At 33.7% G+C, this 22369-nt stretch overlaps 1 protein-coding gene across 3 annotated transcripts in view; it reads left to right on the plus strand.

The window, feature by feature from the left end:
• Positions 1 to 22116, plus strand: part of LOC114349507 (1-phosphatidylinositol 4,5-bisphosphate phosphodiesterase) — a 238381-nt gene extending 216265 nt beyond the window's left edge. For all 3 annotated transcript variants that reach the window (XM_050647820.1, XM_050647821.1, XM_050647819.1), the window contains 4 exons: positions 5795 to 5849; positions 5907 to 6075; positions 9290 to 9551; positions 21756 to 22116. In XM_050647820.1, coding sequence (XP_050503777.1) covers positions 5795 to 5849; positions 5907 to 6075; positions 9290 to 9551; positions 21756 to 22013 — 744 coding nt within the window. In that variant the 3' untranslated portion in view covers positions 22014 to 22116. The remainder of the gene's footprint in view (positions 1 to 5794; positions 5850 to 5906; positions 6076 to 9289; positions 9552 to 21755) is intronic.
• Positions 22117 to 22369: the final 253 nt, after the last annotated feature.

Consider the following 22369-nt stretch of genomic DNA (forward strand, 5'->3'; position numbering starts at 1 on the left):
TCGATCTCTCAGCATATTTCCTGTAATCCTTCTCAGTACTCCCATCTCTGCAGTTTCCAATTAGTTTCCAAGGACTGTTAGTCTTTGTGCTGTTGCTGTGTCGGCTCTTGTCTCTGATGTGTCATTATTCGTGTTACACTGGCTTTATAAATTCTTGACTTCATCTCAGTGTTAATATGTCGGTTTCGCCATTATTAAAGCATCCTGTCAGTCTATTTGCTTTTCGTACGTGATGTCTTACTTCTTTGTCCAGGTCTTCATTGCTTAGCAACGCGGCCTCCGTATTTTCTTTGTATGCAATTGGACGTTACCATCACTCTTTGATCCATTTAAGGTTAATATCGTCTTGATCCTTTCTTTTTAGCCATTCTGACTTTTCTTCCCTCGGATAGCTATAACTTCACGTTCCAAGTACCGATTCGAAGGATATTTCTCGCTTTCCATAAATTCGTTGTCCTCTTTCTCGCGTTCTTCTTCTTAAAGTGTCTATCCGTTCTGGATGTTGGCGATCATCATGGCTATCTTGACTTTGTTTACCGCAGCGCGGAACAGTTCATTGGTAGTCGTGTCCTACCACTTTCGTAAATTTTTGAAGTCGGGAAATGCGTCTTCTTCCCGGTCCGCTTTTAACATTTACCTTCCTTTGGAGAATCGGTTAGAGAAGGCCGTAACGTTCTTGATTTCTCATTACATGTCCTAGATATTCTAATTTTTTAGTTTTGATGGTCATGAGAATTTCACACTCTTTCTCCATTCTAAGCAGGACTTCCACATTAGTAATTTGGTCAAACCAGAATATACGTAAGATGTGCCTATAACACTACATTTCGAAAGCTTCGAGCCGATTCATAGATGCAACGGTTAGTGTTCACGCTTCCATTCCGTAGACCAGAACTGTGAATATGTAGCATTTCAACAGACGGTATTTTGTTTTTAATGATATGTCTCGACTGTTGAAAATGGGTCTAATTCTAACGAATGCTGCTTTTGCTTTTATTATTTGCCGTTTAATTTCTGTTGAGTGGTCCCATTTGCTATTTAAATTGATACCCTGATATTTATATTGCTCGACTCTTTCGATATTCTGTTTGTTGATTGTAAGTTAAGCGTTTAGTATTGTTTTTTTACTAATTGTCATAAATTTGGTCTTCTTTATGTTAAGAGCTAGTCCGTATCTGTTGCTGACTTCTGTTATACGATTTGTTAATATCTGTAAATCATTCAGATTATCGGCGAAAACTATGGTGTCATCTGCATATCTATTTATTCAACCATTCACCATTTATTAATACTCCCTTCGCACAACCGTCTAAAGCTTCCTTAAATATCCATTCAGAGTAAATATTGAATAGTAGTGGAGATAAAATACAGCCCTGTCGTACTCCTCGTTCTATTGCAATTTTATCAGTTAACTAGTCTTTTATTTTGATTTTGTCCGTTTGATTGTAATAAATATTTCTGATAATTCTCAGATCTTTGTTGTCAATTCCAATTTCTTGCTTTAGAGTTATTAATTTGTCATGTTTTACTCTGTCAAATGGTTTCTGGTAATTATAAAGCATACGTATATCTCACAATTTACATCCCTGCATCTCTGTAATAGCACTTGTACAGCAAAAAGGGCCTCCCGTGTTCCCAGAGCATCCCGAAATCCGAATTGTGGTCTTGTTAGTTGTTCCTCGCATTTTGTATGATTGTTCCTCGCATTTTGTGAATGACCTTTAGAAATGTTTTAAGTAAATGGCTCATAACTCTGTAGTCTTCGCACTTTTTCGCGTTGGGTTTTTTTGGAAGATTTATAAAAGTTTTTTCTACCCATTTTTCTCGCGTTGTTATAAAACCATTCCTGTTCCTAGGCATAATCCTGTTTCTACGAGCTGTATGGGTTTACTGTATGGCGCTAACCTGATTGTAGACCTCATTCTCTTTTATCCGAACTTGAAACCAGCAACAGTTCAGTTGAGCTACTCGATCCATCCAACAAAACTCTAGACGGACTTCAATAGTAATACTTGTATCCTAATATTGGTTTTATTGTTGACTAACTATCACGTTCACTAAACAAACGATTTATCATATTCTTTTTCTCATGATCATCTTTCAGTGCGTCACAGTTTTTCGATTTCTTTCTAACGCATTAAATTGTATGTGACAGGTATCCGAATATTGGTTTTATTGTTGACTAACTATCACGTTCACTAATAACCCGGTCTATATAGACATTTCAAATATCAAAAATTGCCGGAGAGCCAAATTTTGGTGGAGAGCTAGGGTATACCATAACAAATAAAGTTTAAAAAGTCTCCATCGATCCCATGTGTGCGTCAAAAGTTATTCGGGGTCAAAGGTCAAAATTTGAGATTTTTTGGATTTTTTTCGAAAACGGTAAGTTTTATCAAAAAAAAACCTTAAACCAAAGTTGTAGATCTTAAAATTCTCTACAAAAATAGGCCTTACTATTTTTTTCCTAAAAGTTGCCATTCCTGAGATATCGCGATTCAAAGAGTCACATTATACATGATATGCACACGTTTCCACACCACCTGTGAGGTAGTGTACTCGGAGCGTTTTTTTTACCGTGGTTTCCCCTGTAGGCCTACTCCACTAACTGTTTTGACAATTTTAGGATAATTTAAGGAAACAATACCGGTCAAGTTCTAGATATTACCTTATTATTGATATTGATTATTGATATTGCTATTGATTATTAGGTTAACTATTGTTTTGATTTCTTTAGATATTTTAAACAGATTCATGTTCTTGAAAGTCTACTTCAAAAGTCAAGTCTTCTTCGATTTCATCTTCTTCCTCTTCCTCTTGCTGGATGTTCAAAAATTGTTCAAATGTGACTGAGTCATTGGTCTCTTCATTAAAATCACAGGAGTCTTCCTCTGTTGTACTAAACTGGACATTTGAGCAAGACTGACCTTGGCAGTTGGTACACACTAGAGAACACAGCAACCCGACTTTTTTACATCCACATTTGGCACTACAACCTTTTTTGCAATTGCAAAAAATAGTGTTAAGGAGTTTTTCTGGAGCAGGTGGGAGTAAGATTTTAATCGGTTCCAGTGTATTATCTATTAATTTCCAACCCCAGTCTTCTGGATTCAGTTCATTGCCTAGCCATGTTTGAACTTGACCAGACTTGACTTAAAATATCTTGGTAATTGTCAATAAAACAAATAAATGTTAATTTTCCAGGCTTTTCTGTAATAATAATTCTACTACCATACTTCAATTTTAATCGTATTTTTATAGTTCTGTCATCTAAAACTATATCTTGACAAACATTCCTTAATTCATCCAACGAAAACTGGCAATCATCACTCGTTTCTATGAATTGAAACATTTTCTCCATCGCAGAGTTTACAGTTTCATCTTGTGGACGGCCAATTTTACGACCAGTATTAGGTTTTAAGAAATATTTGAAACAACTGTCATGGTATTTTGCATCAGCAGCGACTAAATCATACTCAAAATTAATACGTTCAAGAACAGCCTTCGAAACATCATCAGAACGATCTTTAGCTAATTTCAACAGGGATTCTTTGAATTTTAGTGTAGTCACGTTACGAATTATTTTTCGAAGATGCTGTGCTTTCTTTATCTCAGATTCTTCATTGGCTTCATTGCCACAAAATAAACAGTATTTTTTAAAACAAAAATATGATTTACTTACTCGCGTTCTAGTATGAGGTGGACTTACTTTTGAAGTACTAGCCTGTTCCTCCTCACGTTGTCTTTTCACTGCAGCGGTTGAAGTTTTCCGAATGTATGATTTTCTGCAATTCACGTGTATTGTAACGGATTTTTGAGTTCTTAAATACTCAATAAACTCATCACCTCTCTCGACACTAGCCTCGATTAAATTTGGCATTCCACGATCAACCACAACTGTTTTAGTTTCACTTAAAAGTTTATTGCAAATAAAGCAAAACTGAGACATTTTTAAAACTATAAAATTGTACAAATAACGGTAACGGTACTAAACGGTAGACGCTTGTAATAAGTACTTATATTCACTTGAACTGAACCTTTAGCACTAAAAGAAACAGATAATATTATGAACCAGACCTACGGACAATACTGTAGCCATTGCCTATTCGCGGTGTGCAAGTACTTGGAAGGGAAACGAGAAACGACCGTGCGCGAGTCGCGGAGAAATATTGCAACTATCTTAAATAATTCATATTGTCAATTGAAATTGTCAAATTGACGTATATTTCATACCATGTCATTGAAGCAGAAAAATTATATATTGCTCCACAATATTGATATGATATGCAATTATTATATAAAGGTAAATTTAATTAATTGTATTTTGAGTGCAGTACTGCATTTTAATAACTAATTTTATTTACTACATACAATTGTTCACGTTTTCATAACATAACCTGAATCTTATTTTTCCTTCTTACTATTTTTTTGGACTATGGCCTTGACAATTATCCAGTAACCAGGACTAATATAATTGGCCAATATAATTAAAAGTGCGAATAAAAGTACAGAGCGTAGAAATAGGGGTCGCTTTGCCGAACTTGCACGGTCCCAATAAATAGACAATCTGTTCTTTTTTAAACAATGGTATAGCCAAATGTTTTTCAAGGCCACGTGGATAGAGGAAATTCAATTTGGGACTGATTACCTTTTGAAAAAATATTTTCAGAATAGTATAATATACTATATAAAAGAAACACAAATAGGCATTTATACTTGTCTTAAGGGCCACATATGTATATATACTTCGTCCAATTTACTTACCGTTGCACGTCATCCGCGTCACAGCTTGTAACATGATACCAACACGAAATATTTAGGCGGTAGGTATGTTCTTTTTTAGAATCATAATGATTCTAAAAAAGAACATACCTACCGCCTAAATATTTCTTGTTGGTATCATGTTACAAGCTGTGACGCGGATGACGTGCAACGGTAAGTAAATTGGACGAAGTATACGTATATGTGCATATAATGTATAAAGTAACTTTTAAAATCGCGATATCTCAGGAATGGTAACTCTTAGGAAAAAAATTGTAAGGACAATTTTTGTAGAGAATGTTAAGATCTACAACTTTGGTTTGAGGTTTTTTTTTGATAAAACTTACCGTTTTCGAAAAAAATCCAAAAAATCTCAAATTTTGACCTTTGACCCCGAATAACTTTTAACGCACACATGGGATCGATGGGGACTTTTTAAACTTTATTGGTTATGGTATACCCTAGCTCTCCACCAAAATTTGGCTCTCCGGCAATTTTTGTTATTTGCCAAGCATTTTGATGTCTAAGTTGACCGGATTATAAACAAACGATTTATCATATTCTTTTTCTCATGATCATCTTTCAGTGCGTCACAGTTTTTCGACTTCTTTCTAACGCATTAAATTGTATGTGACAGAAAAAAGGCACGTCCATGATTACAGACATTTACAACATTTATTCTAGTTATTCTAGTTGTCGATAGATGGCGCCATAATAAAAAAAATTTTTTTTTAATTAGATAATAATATTACAAATATAATCTGTATAATTTATAAGACTATACAAATCAAAGAAAATACCATTTTATAAATGCAAGAAACACATTTGATTTGTTTTTATTCCAAATTGAAAATAAAATGTGACAACTGTCAGATTTAACTAAAATGTCATGTTAGAATAAATGTCATAAATGTGTATTATCACGGACTTACCCTTTTTCCTATCATTTGTTACGCACTGAAAAATGCTCATGAAAAGGACAATACGATCAATGCAAATTATCATCTGAATAATCTTAATTGAAATATTGCAGGTCACTTCCGATAAACCTGCCGAGAAGAAAGAAAAGAAAGAGGAAGTAAAATTGGGTAAGTCTAATTTAATCTTCGCTGTCTTTACAAGATAATCATATCTTGAAATTTCAGTATTCGAACCAATTACCATCGAGTCCATCAAGCAAGACAAAGCCTTCCAAAAAACTACGAAGAAGCAACAGAAGGAGTACGATACTCTGAAGAAAAAACAAGCCAAAGAGAAACAGGCTGTGCAAAAAGCGCAGTGTACTGCCATCGATAAACTAATTAAAGGAAAAAAGTAAGTACTGTTTTATGTTTCAAATTACTAATTTAAGTAAAAAACTGTAGTTGGAAAAGTCGAGTCAATGCACACTTGTAGCACATTTGTCAAGTTTTAACAATTCGATCAAAAAGTTCCACCATTTTTAACTTTGTTATGTAGCATGATTATTCACTAATTAGTCCAGAAAGCCACTGCGCATTCGCTAGGAAAAATATTACGATTCGGATTTTTTGCACAGTCTTACTCAAAAAGGACCCCTTTTAATAAATTTGCATGTTGCCAGGACCAAAAGTGGGTCAAAAATTTTTTATACGTTTTTTTTATTGTTTTTTTCCTAAAATTATTTTTTTTGCATGGAACAAAGTTTTTTTTAGGTTTTTTGGATCATTCCAAACAGAAAAGGTCTTTAGTGACTTTTCTCTAAAGTTGATAGTTTTTGACATATTATAAGCGATTAAAAATTGAAAAATTGCGAAATCGGCAATTTTTAACCTTCAAAAACTATGTGAAAAACTTAAATTTGAATGTTGCCAAGGTAGGTAGATATTCTTTAAACATCGATTGGTGAAATCCCGAAGAGTTTTTTGCAATACAGTATTCAAAACTCCTTTGTTTTTTAATTTGTATCACGCGTGCGCGACACTATTTTCTACCGTTGCATGTGTATACAGTATGGTGCAAATGAAAGGAATACATTCGTTATTTCATAAACCGGCGACTTTAAGGAAAAAACCGGAAACAGGTCAATTTTTATTTTTAAGTTATGATATTGTGTCATATATGGTATACTAGTGACGTCATCCGTCTGGGCGTGATGACGTAATCGATGATTTTTTTAAATGAGAATAGGGGTCGTGTGGTAGCTCATTTGAAAGGTTCTTCAATTCTCTATTCAGTAATGTAAACATTTACATAATTATTTATACAGGGTGTCCAAAAAATGTTTATTAAATTAAATTATTTGACAAAAAAAGAAGTAGAAGGACACCATGTACAAATAATTATATAAATGTTTATATTACTGAATAGAGAATTGAAGAACCTTTCAAATGAGCTAGCACACGACCCCGATTCTCATTTAAAAAAATCATCGATTACGTCATCACGCCCAGATGGATGACGTCACTAGTATACCATATATGCCACAATATCATAACTTAAAAATAAAAATCGACCTGTTTCGGGATTTTTCCTTAAAGTCGCCGGTTTACGAAATAACGAATTTATTCCTTTCATTTGCACCATACTGTCGGTGGAAAATAGTGTCGCGCACGCTTGATTAGCAATTAAAAACAAAGGAGTTTTGAATATTGTATTGCAAAAAACTTCGGGATTTCATCAATCGATGTTTAAAGAATATCTACCTACCTTGGCAACATTCAAATTTTCAGTTTTTCACATAGTTTTTGAGGGTTAAAAATGGCCAATTTCGCAATTTTTCAATTTTTAATGTCAAAAACTTAAGCTTATATATGTCAAAACTATCAACTTTAGAGAAATGTCACTAAAGACCTTTTGTGTTTGGAATAATCCAAAAAACCTAAAAAACTTTGTTCCATGCAAAAAAAATAATTTTAGAAAAAAAAAACAATAAAAAACGTTCACCAAAAATTTTTGACCCACTTTTGGTCCTGGCAACATGCAAATTTGTTAAAAGGGGTCCTTTTTGAGTAAAATTGTGCAAAAAATCCGAATCGGAATATTTTTCCTAGCAGATGCGCAATGGCTTTCTGGACTAAATGGTTATGAAACCCATTCAGAAGCTGTATATAACTTTGAAGATAGCTTTTACGACACTTGTAATTCAAAAAACTGATTTTTGTAGGATATGTCTAATAATTTGAGCATCGATTATACACTCACCCACAGAGAAAACGGGCACCCCAAAAAATGGGTCATTTTTAATGTCTTGTATTTCCTAAACCTGATGTCCGATTTAAGTAATTTTTTTAATATGTTATAGCCTTATTCTTTATCAATATCGCTGTAATAATATTGTTGCTAGACAGGTACATTGTCATTGTATACAGGGTGTACGAATCAAACTGTGTTTTTTTCTCAAACTTTGGAACACCCTGTGGAATGTTCTAGCTTTTATAAAATACTAAAATTATAACCAAACTATAGCCTCAGGTTTTCTTAACATTCTGTTTTTTGATTCATTCGCTTATGTTGGATAATAAAAAAGTTAAGCACTTTAACAACTACCCCTGTTTTTCGTTAATACAGGGTGTTTTTAAATAAGTACGGCAAACTTTAAGGGGTAATTCTGCATGATAAAATAATGACAGTTTGCTTTATAAACGTACGCCCGCAAATGCTTCGTTTCCGAGATAGGGGGTGTTGAAATTATTCTTACAAACTGACGATTTATTTATTTCTCTAAAACGGTTTGTGATATGCAAATGAAATTTGGTAGATTTTAAGAGGTAGTTATTGCGCATTTTTTTGGCATACAATTAAGAATTTTATATTCACCATTGGCGTGCATACGGGTATAAATATTTTAGATATATCCCGTATGCACGCCAATGGTGAATATAAAATTCTCAATTGTATGCCAAAAAATGCGCAATAACTAGCTCTTAAAATCTACCAAATTTCATTTGCATATCACAAACCGTTTTAGAGCAATAAATAAATCGTCAGTTTGTAAGAACAATTTCAACACCCCCTTTCTCAGAAGCGAAGTATTTGCGGGCATAAGTTTATAAAGCAAACTGTCAATATTTTATCATGCAGAATTACCCCTTAAAGCTTGCCGTACTTATTGAAAAACACCCTGTATTGACGAAAAACAGAATGTTAAGAAAATCTGTGGCTATAGTCGGGTTTTAATTTTAGTATTTTATAAAAGCTAGAACATTCCACAGGGTGTTCCAAGGTTTGAGAAAAAAACACAGTTTGATTCGTACACCCTGTATACAATGACAATGTACCTGTCTAGCAACAATATTATTACAGCGATATTGATAAAGAATAAGGCTATAACATATTAAAAAAATTACTTAAATCGGACATCAGGTTTAGGAAATACAAGACAGTAAAAATGACCCATTTTTTGGGGTGCCCGTTTTCTCTACCGGTGAGTGTAGATTGGTATAGCTAAGAATTTATAAATTGAACAGGCTTGGCAATTTATTAAATATATTTATGTATATTATTAAAATAATAATTTTTTATTAGTTTGTAACCAATATATGTAAACCAAATCTCTTTCTTTTTTTAGTAAAAACGATTTAGTGAATGACCCCACAGTTCGTAAGTTAGTGACGGAGCAAACCTTGGAATGGAGTGCCCTAATGGAGCGTCATCGCAAACAGGAATGGGAATTTTTGAGGACGCAGTTGAACGATCAGAGAGACTTGCTGAGAAAGCATATGGAACTTTTGCAGGGGATGCAAATGAAACAGTTGGAGGGCAAACACGAAAGAGAATTAAAAGAACTGAGCAGTACGCAGGCGAAGATATCTGTCGAGACTGCAAAAGAGGTAAATTATTTTGATACTTTAATTAATTTACTTTATCGCCAACTGTCACTAAAGTAATTCCTTATTGTACTCATTTGCGGCAGTAAAGTAACACTTTATTGTACTGAAAGAAGAATTTTACTTTAGCTGCCGCGATTATTAATCAAATTAACCGAGATTGAATGTAAAGTAGTCGATGGCAGTAATCGATTATTTATTTGAATGAATTAACATTTATTTACTTTAATTTATTAAAAGTATTGTACAAAATTTGCGATATTGTCAATTAAATTTATGTCAGAAAGTAAAATTCTGTAGTATGTTGTAATTATATTCATATAAAATAAATTAAAACTTTACCGATTTTGTAATTATTTAATATTGATAACTATCGATTAAAAATCGAAAGCGGCCATCTTGCAAAAGTTATCTGTCATCAAATTATTATTACGTCTAAAATTTAAAAATATTGTAAATGGCAAGTAAGTGTTAAAACCAATATCAAATTATGTTGGCGATAAAATTTTGTATGCACCACGCCAGTAAAGACTCTTTATGGAACTCGTCTGCTACTCGCTTCGCTCTTCTCGTAATATCAGACTCGTTCAATAAAGAGTCACTTTACTGACTTGGTACATAAATAACTATTTTCGAGTCTGGATCCCACTACAGTTTTTCTGCCCAGTATCGGGATACGTCTACACCAGCGGTCGGGGAACCGGGGTAAATTACCCCAAATGGGGTAAAAATGAAATTTTTGGGGGTAAAAATGAAACTTTTGTGAGTAAAAAGTATATATTTTTAATTTGCTATTTATAAAAAGAGGCGATTTTGTTTTCTTTTTGCTCTTTGCCATGGGGTAATATCAACTTACCCAAAAATCTTTTGGGGTAACGATTAAAAAAGTTCCCCGACCGCTGGTCTACACCCTTTGTATTTGTGAGCCATAACTCATTGAGGGTGCACTGTGATGGGCAAAGTCTGCATACTCGCAGGTGCTCCACATTCTGTATTTCCCCACATTCACAAAGTGCGTCGTTATCTGTGTTTATACCCCATTTAATGAGGTTCTGTTTTACAGGGGCAATAGCCCGATCAGGGAACACAAAATTTTACGAAAACCTCCAAAAAAATAAAGGAAGATTGAAAATTTGGGAATAGGTAGTTGAAATTGTCTATTATTATATAAGAAAAAGTTTACAATTCTACATCCCCTCCATTTTACAAAAATTGGGAAATACGGGGTGAAAAATATCTTCTCAGGGGTGAAAAAACATACGTTCAAAATAAGTTCGAAATTATATAAAATGACTAATTCTAAGTAACTTTTGTTCTATAGAGTTTTTTCACAAAGTTAATACTTTTCGAGTTATTTGCGAGTGAATATGTTCATTTTTAACAAAAAAAAAACATGTTTTTCGACGGTTTTTCGCAGATAACTCAAAAAGTAAGTATTTTAGCGAAAAAATATTGTTAGCAAAAATGCAGCTTATAAAAAACTGAAAAAAATGGTGCATGCATGAGGTCTGTAGATCCAGTAGAAGCAGAGTTGTAGATAATGAAAAGTAGGTTATTCTTCGTCAAATTCCAAATCGAATATTTCAATTTGAAATAACTCAAAAACGGAGCTCTTTTCGGTGAAAATTCATTACAATTTTTTTAAAGTGTTTAAAAATGGTATATTTTTATATCAATTATTTTTGTTTTTAAAAAAAACTTCTAACATTAAAAGTAAGTGAGTTACGCTCAAAATATTGCTGGTCTTTTTTATTTTTTGCTAAAAAAATCGCGAAAATCACCCCCCCCCCCCCAATTAGCTTCTTAAATAAAATTAATCATTATCGCTTCACAAGTTACTTTAAACGAAACTTTTACTGTCAATTTAAACGAAATTCTTTTTCCAAAAAAATAAGCAGACGTTACAATGTCTTTACGAATATGTAACGTCCTGTAAATTTAAATTTTAGTTAGGCTTAGATAATAAAATTATAAAATTGTAAAAATATCACACAAAATTGAAAAATGGATCCATTAATATAGTATAACACTCTGTAAATTTAGATAATAAGTAGGCTTAGATATTAACTTAAAATTGTTATTGTAATACCATACAAAAAGACACAAATAGTCTGGCTAATTGGCTCTGTCAAAGCCATTAATAAAAAAAAAAGTTACTTTACTTATGTATTGTTTATATTATCTATGTTTCATTAGTTCAAAGTGCTCATTTTTTTAAAAAAATTGGGTTTAAAATAAAACATTTAATTTTAATTTTGAAAAAAATTGAATTTTTTATGGAATTAACTTAAAAATTATTAGTTATACCAAAAATCTCAAAGAGTAATAAAATGTTCGTTTTGCTTTCCTGAATATTTTTGATATTTTGTTTTCTTGTTAGACAAAAATTGGTTATGCTATGGCTGTTCAAAATTTGCGTAAAATCGTGATTAGTTACTCGTTCAAGCCATTTTAACTACAGCTTTTTCAAAAATAAGCACTTTGAACCGATGGAACTTACAGATCATAATATAAATAATACATAAGCAAAGTAACTTGTCAAGTGGTAATGCTAAAATTTATTTGTGATGCTAATTAGGGGGTGATTTTCGCGATTTTTTTTTAACAAAAAATAAAAGGGACCAACAATATTTTGAGCGTAACTCACTTACTTTTAGTGTTAGATGTTTTTTTTTTTTAAACAAAAATAAACCTTTTCTTAACACTTTAAAGTAGTTGTAATGAATTTTCCCCGAACAGTGCTCCGTTTTTGGGTTATTTCACATTGAAATATTCGATTTGGAATTTGACGAAGAAAAACCTACTTTTCATTAGCTACAACTCTGCTTCCACTGGGTCTACATACCTCATGCATGTACCATTTTTTTTTTAATTTTTTATAAGCTATATTTTTGCTAAGAATATTTTTTTCGATAAAATACTTACTTTTTGAGTTATCTCCGAAAAACCGTCCAAAAACATGTTTTTTTTTGTTAAAAATGAACATATTCACTCGCATATAACTCGAAAAGTATTGACTTAGCGAAAAAACTATAGAACAAAATTTGTTTAGAATTAGTCATTTTATCCAATTCCTGTCTTATTTTGAATGTATATTTTTCACCTTCGAGAAGGGGCATTCCCCTCCATTTTTGTAAAATGGAGGGGATGTAGAATTGTAAACTATTTCTTATATTATAATAATAGACAATTTTAATTACCTATTCCCAAATTTTTCATCCTTCCTTTATTTTTTTATGCGGTTGAGTGTCCGCCAGGTTCTCCAGTCCAGGTTCATTCCATCAGGTGGTTCTGGGTGTAGGGGAAACAGTTCGGGTGATTCGAAGCTGTTTCTCATAAACTGATTAAGCTGGCTGGTTTTAAGCCGGCAAACGGTCTTCTGGTGATGCGAATCCAGCTGTCTGGTGCAGTAGGAGTAGAGGGATAGATTTCATACAGCCAGTAGTTACTCTACATGTTTCGTGGTGACTCTCTTTACTCTATGTGCCGTGGTGACTTATTGGGCTTCTAGATCTACCCCAGACGGGACAAGCATATTCCCCTGCTGAGAAACATAAGGCCTTGGCTGTTTAAGACCTGTGGGCTTGCACTCCACTTACTTCTTATAAATTTCCGGAGAAGGTTGTTTCTCGTAGTAACCGTTTGTCGTGACAGTGGAATTTATATGTTAGTGACCGGTCTAGTAGGACTTCAAGATCCACTTGATCTGATACTTGAATAATAAATCATCAATTTGTGAAAAAATTGCACTTTTGTCACTGGTTTCCCAAAGGTGCGATATATTAAAAATATTAATTGTAAGTCACTCGATAGTTTTGTATTTCTTAACCTTAGGTATAGTAGCTATCAAAATATTTTATAAATCCTTAAGTTGGATTTATAGTTTGACGTAGCGTAAACGTAGACGTAAGAAACGGACTGCAGACGTAAGAAAATATTTTGTCAATATGTCAATTTATAAATTAACGCAGCGGAATTTTTGCGCATGAGTAGAAATAGTGACTTAATTCAACAACATAGCCTAAAAATTATACGAACCTAAAAAAAATTTGTGTTTATTTATTTATACTATTATTTATTATAATATTTATCCGTTTTGTGTGTTACAATGGATTAGGAAATAAAAGAAGGTATGCTCCTTGCTATTCCAACTATGTTGGAATTAACAGGCTAATAAACAACTCATATTTATCTGAAATATTGAAACTACACTATGATATATTTTTATTAAATTAAAAAGAATGTGTGTGTGTACTTTGTATGCACGTAAGAAGTTATACTTCTATTATAATATAATTTCAACGAAATAAATATACGTACTTAACAGTTACAATACAAAAAATTAACTATAATTACCAAAAATGAACCAAATATGCCAATGCCAAATATTAAAAAAAAAAAAAGAAAAAAATATGAATCGTCCGGGATTTGAACCCGCAATCTCGCGATTTTTTGATCTCTGGTCCAATGCTCTACCAACAAGGCCATCAAGCCACATGCTAGTTACCTTTCAGATATACATAATTATACATCACGGTGACAAGTGAAATATAAAAATAGATGTTTTATTATTTTATAGGTGTGTTTCAGAGACTGTTAGTCTCTGAAACACACCTTACCTCAAAAACTAGTTTCAAAATCCCAAATTTTGAAGTTTACAATGCAGCCCATCCCGATGTAGATCGATTAGCCAGAGCTGGGGCAGCAGTGTTAATTCGAAATGGACTTAAACACTATCTCCTTAACAAAGTAGAAAAAAAATGACATACAGGCAACCAGCGTAGTAATAGAGGATTGGAATGGACCAATTACAATAACAGCGGTGTATTGCCCACCAAACTATCGAGCAAATAAAGAAATGTTTACAGAATTATTTAGAAATAACGGCAACAGATTCCTAGCAGGAGGCGACTATAACGCTAAGCACACTAGCTGGGGATCTCGTCTAACAGCTCCAGGAAGAGGAAGAATACTGCATCAAGTTATTCAAGAACTACACCTAAATCATCTGTCCACCTATACACCAACCTACTGGCCTACAGACCCTCAGAAATACCCAGATTGCCTTGACTTCTTTGTGACCAAAGGATTCTCCAACAATTATCTAACCATCGAACCTAATTATGATATTGCCTCAGATCATACACCAATAATAGCTACGATTCATACAAATATCCAAGAAAAACCAAAACCACTGATTCTTCATAATCAAGCTACCAACTGGAATCTATTTAGAGAAATATTAGAAAATGAAGTAAACCTCAATATATCTTTAAAAACACACCAAGAATTGGAAAACCAAGTACAACAATTTACAGAATTAATACAGTATGCCTCGTGGGAATCAACTCCACCATTGGTCAGAACCCAAAACAGAAGTCACTGTCCTCCTAGTATAAGGGAGAAGATTAAAGAAAAGCGCCACTTAAGAAAGATCTGGCAAAACACAAGACACCCTGCAGATAAAACCAATTATAACAGAGCAGCGAAACATTTAAAAGACTACCTATCGAGCATTAAAAATGAGAGCTTCCAAAACTATGTCGAAAACCTAACGACAACAAAGGATACAAATTACAGCTTATGGAGAGCAACTAAAAAATTAAAGCATCCCAAAGAACATATTCCACCGATAAGGAAACCTGATGGAAGTTGGGCAAAAACAAATAAAGAGAAAGCAGAAATTTTCGCTACACATCTTGAAACAGTTTTCAAACCTCTCTCAACAAGAGAAGACACAGATGACGAAATTATAGCATTTCTTGATGCACAAATACCATCAGATGAGCAAATAGAACATATTACACTAAATGAGGTACGGTGCATTATAAAAACAGAGCTAGACCCTAAAAAAGCTCCAGGACACGACCTAATCACTGGAAGAATAATGAAAGAACTACCGCGAAAAGGAATACTTATGTTAACCTACCTTACTAACGCTGTCATAAGACTCAAATATTTTCCTGCGCAATGGAAGGTAGCGCAAATAATACTAATCCCTAAACCTGGTAAACCTCAACACGAAACAACTTCATACCGACCAATAAGTCTACTGCCTGTCATGTCGAAAATTATGGAAAAATTACTAGCTAAGAGACTAATGAAAATTATTGCAGAAAAAGAACTTCTACCGATACACCAATTTTGATTTAGAATCAAACATTCAACAATTGAACAAATCCATCGACTGGTAGAATTAATCCAAAACTCTTTTGAAAGTAAGCAATATTGCTCAACTGCATTCATCGATGTGAGTCAAGCTTTTGACAAGGTATGGCATCAGGGACTACTCTATAAACTAAAAAGGGACTTACACCAGAACATGTATGACATACTATACTCATACTTAAAAGAAAGATATTTCCAGGTAAAATATGAAGACGAGATAACCGGTCTACATCTCATAAAGGCAGGCGTTCCTCAAGGTAGCGTTCTTGGGCCGATCCTGTATCTACTATTTACCTCCGATTTGCCTACGGACAATAAAGTATATACAGCCACATTTGCAGACGATACTGCAATAATGGCGGTACATTCAGATCCCGTTGTTGCAGCAGACCAACTCCAAGAAAACCTAAATAAAGTCCAGAAATGGACTAAGAAATGGAAGATAAAACTTAACGAATCCAAATCAAGCCACATAGTATTCACTAAATGTCATAGCGATTCTCCTGAAATATCACTCAACAATGCTCCCCTTCCAACGGTAGATACTGTAAAGTACTTAGGCCTACATATGAACAAGAGACTCACTTGGAAAACTCATATATGGAAAAAAAGAAAACATCTTGATACCATATATAGAAAATACTATTGGTTGCTCGGAAGAAAATCCCAGTTGTCGTTGAGAAATAAATTACTAGCATACAATGCCATACTCAAGCCAATTTGGACGTACGGAATACAGTTGTGGGGCACTGCTTCAAAATCCAATCTAGCAATCATGGACCGGTTTCAAAACAAGGTGTTACGAGCAATAACTGATGCGCCGTGGTTTGTAAGCAACAAAGACATCCTACAAGACCTTCAAGTGCCAACTGTGAGTGAAGTGATAGTGTCACACAGTGATAAATATTTACAGCGACTAGAAAACCACCCAAATGTGTTAGCGCTAAATTTATTAGACAATAGTCAACAAATAAGACGCCTTAAGCAAAAATTTCCATTAGATTTACCATTCTTAACTTAAGAAACATTAATTGTAAACGTAATTGTAATACTCATGTAGAGTAAATATTTATTGAAATATTTCTCTTCAGGCCATTGTAAATTTCAACAAATGTGTTTATGGTCTGTTTTTTTTTAGACTGATTGCACAGTAAACAAACAATAAAAAAAAATTATTTTACGCCCAAGGAAGACAAATCCAAAGACACAAAATTAGATATAATAAAAAACCTTTTAAACCACCTTTTTCAAATTGCGCAAGTTGTATTATTAATATTAATGTTAATAAATGAAATATAAATATTTTGACGTTTCACAATTTGACAATTCACTTTTAACTGCAGTGCCTTAAAAATTTTAAAGCACTAGTGCCTTAAAGTAGCATTTTTAACGCTCCTATGGAGTCCTAAAAATTGCATTTTCAACACGTTTGTAGAAAAATATATTTAAAAACACTAATATATTCTTTCCACACCTTTTCTGGACTGATACATACATAAATTAAAACATTTTGAAGTATAACTTCAAAAATATAATATGAAAACTATTTAAAAAGGCAGTATAACTATTAACTAACCTTTGTTGTTTCTCTTCCCACAAATTTTAAAACGCAACAACCATACATAACCAAACCGTCAACCGTCCAAACCACAGCTGCTCTACAGCTGCCATATTGGATAATTTTTGACATTTGAACATCCAATCAGAACAAAGTTATAAAGCGCATGCGCCGGGATCGTAGGTTTTAACATATATAAATTCACCCTCATATCGCCCGTAAAGAAGTATAACTTCAATAACATCCATTGTAACAAAATTCGAATATGTTGACAAACAACTTTACAAAAGGTATGAGGGGGCGGGTCCATCTTGAGTGACAGAACAAAATTCTTCCTTATGATTGGCCAGACGTAAGAAACGCACTGTAAAAGATGAAAGTTAAGTTGGATTTATAGTTTGACGTAGCGTAGACGTAGACGCAACGGAGACGCACTGGAAAAGTTCAACACCGAATTTTGTGTACTCTTGTTTATAAATGAACGCAAGCGCCTGACGGAATGTAAGAGAAACGTAACGGAACGGAAGAGTTGGCCAAGTTTCATCTTTTACAGTGCGTTTCTTACGTCTGGCCAATCATAAGGAAGAATTTTGTTCTGCCACTCCAAGTGGATCCGCCCCCTCATTGCCCTCATCCCTTTTGTAAAAAGTTGTTTGTCAACATATTCGAATTTTGTTAATAATCATTTGTTACAATAAGTTATTACTTTAACAAAAATATATCATAGTGTAGTTTCAATATTTCAGATAAATATGAGTTGTTTATTAGTCTAATTCGGGGTTATCCACACATATACGATAGGTAAATCCAATAAACATTAAACATTTTAAAGGCTAGGAAATGAAACAAAATAGTTGGAAATCCCACGGCACCAAGGAGCATACCTTCGTGTAGTTCCTAATCCATGTAACACACAAAACGGATATATATTATAATAAATAATAGTAATAAATAGATAAACACAAAGTTTGTTTACGGTTCGTATAATTTATAGGCTATGTTGTTGAATTAAGTCATTGTTTCTACTCATGCGCAAAAATTCCGCCAAGTCGAATTATAAATTGACATAATATTTTCTTCCGTCTCCAACCGTTTCTTACGTCTCCGTTGCGTCTATGTCTACGCTACGTCAAACTATAAATCCAACTTTAATCTTAAGGTTATTACAAAGTCATTTGTATTTGAATGCCGTGGTTACGTTTTCGGCCCAGGTAGAAATTAATAAATTTTAATCCGTTGTACTTTTAATTATAGGCCTGGGTCCCGCCTACCAAAAAAAAAGAATGTGTGTGTACTTTGTACGCACGTAAGAAGTTATACTTCTATTATATGATTCCAACGAAATCAATATACTTTCAACAGATTATTTGTATTTAAAGATTAAACTAATTTTTACTTACTACTTTCCAAAAAATTTTATTAAAACAATACTAAAATAAAAAAAGTTAAATAACACACGGATTCGAACCAGGGACCTCTCGATCTCCGGTCGAACGCGCTACCACCGAGCTGAACTCCCTTTGCTTTGACAGCTTACAAGATTTCTCATACATACTGACAAATTTAATAGACCAAGTGAGATATAAAAATACGTTAAAATTTAAAGTAAATAGGTATACTTACTATTATTATAAAATATTTTATTCCCGAGAAAGACAAATCCACAGACACAAAAATTATAATAAATAATACATTTACTAAAAACACTAATATATTCTTTTAATGACTTATTTCCAGGGAAGTATAAAATTTCACCCTCGATCGTAAAGAAGTATAACTTCAAAAAGTTTATTAATAGCAATACATTAACAGTGTCTAGTCTGACAAACTTTGATATATGGGAACACTGGAACAGGGGAAGTTTTAATTGTGGAACAGGTTAAAAAGTTGGAACGTCAGACTACGAAAACTTCCCATGTATTTTGTCGGACAGAACTTGCAATTGATTTGTTTCCTTTTCATTAAACTCTCATGCAAAAATCAGACTGCTATTTATCACCAATTGGGCATTTTAATAAGTCTGATACGTGGAACATGTCAAATGACAGGAATTATGTTGGTGATAAATAGCAGTCTGATTTTTGCAAGAGAATTTAATGAAAAACTAACAAATCTATTGGGAGTTCTGTCCGACAAAATACGTGGGACGTTTTCGTAGTCTGACGTTCCAAATTTTTAACTTGTTCCACAATTAAAACTTCCCCTGTTTCAGTGTTCCCATACATCAAAATTTGTCCGACTAGACACCGTTACCGTTAAGCTATTAACAAATTTTCAGCTTGCTATTAATCAACTTTTTTTGGTACGCGGGATCCAGGCCTGTTATTATACCTGCTATTTAGTATGTTCATCTCTGAAAATTTAACCATACCTTCGATACATTTCTGGACTCTACATTTCTAACTTCATCGCACTCAGGAGCTTCTCCAGTCTTCTTCTTCTTCTTCTTTTTATATAGACATTACTCTGTCTGTTTTTCAATGTGCCTCCAGTAAGTTGTCATTCCATCTTTTTCGTGGTCTTCCCACTGATCGTCTTCCTATTGGGGAACCGTCTCTCGCCGTCCTTACTACTCTATTTGTTGTCATTCGGCTTATGTGGTCGTTCCATTCTACTCTTCTGCTTTTCACCCAGTTATTAATGTTGTCCACCTTGCATCTCCTTCGTATATCTGCACTTCTAGCTCTATCCCACAGCGTCTTACCATCGATTTTTCGCAATGTTTTCATCTCTGCTGTTTCTAGCATTCTTTTTGTCCTTTCTGTATCAGGTCGTGTTTCTGCCGCGTATGTCATTATTGGTCTGATGACTGTTTTGTAAATTCTGCCTTACACTTCTTTTCCGATGTTTTTATTTCTCCATATTGTTTCATTCAGGTAACCTGCGACTCTGTTTGCTTTATTCACCTGATCTTCCACTTCTGTTTCAAGCTTTCCGTAGCTGCATAGTGTGATGCCTAGATATTTAAACTCCATAACTTGTTCTATTATTTGACCCTCCAGCTCTAATTTACACCTTATTAGATCTGCTGTTATAACCATGCATTTAGTCTTTTTTGGGGAAATTAACATGTTAAATTTTCTAGCGGTTAAATTAAATTCGCGCAGCATACGTTGTAAATCATCTTCACTTTGAGAGATTAGTATTGCGTCGTCTGCATAGCAGATTATTTTAAGTTGTTTTTCTCCCATTTGGTATCCTTTCTTTGTTCTTACTTTTTTTATTATTTCGTCCATAATCAGGTTGAACAACAGAGAGGACTCGGGGAATCTCCCTATCTTATCCCATTGCCAGCTTCAATTGGGTCAGTTAGTTCTTCATCTACTTTTACTTTTATTGTGTTGTTTTGGTAGATATTTTCGATCGTTTTAATTATTCCTAGAGGTATCTCTCTTGCGTACAATAAATGGATAACGTCCTTTAATTTGACCCTGTCAAATGCCTTCTTAAGGTCCACGAAACATAAGTATGCCGGTTTGTTGTATTCTAACGATTTTTCTTTAATCTGCCTCATTATAAATATAGCGTCGGTGCATGATCTTCCCGACCTAAAACCTTGTTGTTCTTCTGCTAATGTTATAATTTTATTCAGTTTGTTATCACTTTGGTCGTTAATTTTAGTATTGTGTTTAATGAATTAATTCCTCTGTAATTCTCCGGGTCCGATTTTTCTCCCTTTTTGAAGAGAGGTATTAGGATGCTTGATCTCCATTCTTGTGGTATTCTGTTTTGTTCTATTATTTTTTGGATTAGTTTTATTAATTGTTTGGTCAGGTCTTGTCCTCCATACTTTAGGAGTTCATTCGATATTCTGTCCTCTCCTGGTGATTTTCTATTTTTTAATTTCCTTAATGCTTCCGTTACCTCTGCTTCTTCAATATTTATTTCTTCGTTTGTTGTCACTTTAGGTGTTGGTGGTTCGTTATCGTTATCTTTAGCAAACAGAGATCGAAAATAGTCTGCCCAAGTTTCCTTCTGAATGTGTTTCGTTTTTATTAGTTCGTTCATCTCTTTTCTTTGTCCTCTGATCATTCTCCATATTTCCTTTTGTGTTCCGTAGAAGTCGTGTTCCATCTGTTTTAGTGGTTTTCCAGTCTTATCTTTTCTATTCCTTTAGTTCTATTTCTTTCTGTATAGAATATAGATTCAGTCTTCGTCTGGTCCGGCAATTACGTTGTTTTCATTTTCCTTTGCTTTTACTAGCTCTCCGTTCAACAGTTCTCCCGAACGTTCCATTATATACGTCATCAGTTAATGTTATTCCGTTTTTGGTCATTATTTGTTTTAGCTTTCACTTCTTCTTTGCTTCGTAGGGTTTTCAGTGTTATATACATATAAGCTTCTGTTTTCCAATGCCGTAGTTCATCTTCCTTTCCTTTTTGTTTCTGTTATAGCTACACTACTTCAATCTTCTTATATTCTATTTCTTTCCCCAGTACTTACATTAATATTATTATACAATAATATTTATTATTTTTTAGGTAAACAACGACAAGAATCTGAAGACAAAGAAAGATAAGGAGAGAAGATTGAAGGAAAAGCAACAGAATAACAATAAACGTTTCATAGAAGAAAGAAAAACGGCTCAAATAAAACAGAACAGAGAAAAGGAAAAGTTGCAAATGACCCATGCCAAACAGTTAGAGATGTTGTCGCATGATATTCAGAAGATGATCGATATGTATAAAAACGAGGAGGCAGAATATGATATGTCTAGCAAAACAGAATTTTTCGCTTAAAAATTTAGAGTTCTTATTGTTCGTTACTTGTAGCTTTATGAATATTTAATTAAATTGTATAGATTTCGAGGTCAAGTAAATTATATGAATTATTTAACGTTGAGATGCGTTTTTTATTTAATCCACCATTTTACCTTAAATACGACCTTTTCTGGGGGTTATATTACGACAACCACAACCACAAGCGAGCCAAACAACAACAAGAGCTCCACCCGCCGAAGGTGCTGCGCTGGATCATCAGCCGGCGCTCACTCAAGCGGGACGACCGAGGCAGCGCATGAAATGGACTGTGTCCATTAATGAAAACATTTTGCGCTTCTATTACAAGGTGACAAACCTCGGGCAAGAAACAATCG

This window comes from Diabrotica virgifera, chromosome 3, assembly GCF_917563875.1.
Source record: "Diabrotica virgifera virgifera chromosome 3, PGI_DIABVI_V3a".
NCBI lineage: Eukaryota > Metazoa > Arthropoda > Insecta > Coleoptera > Chrysomelidae > Diabrotica > Diabrotica virgifera.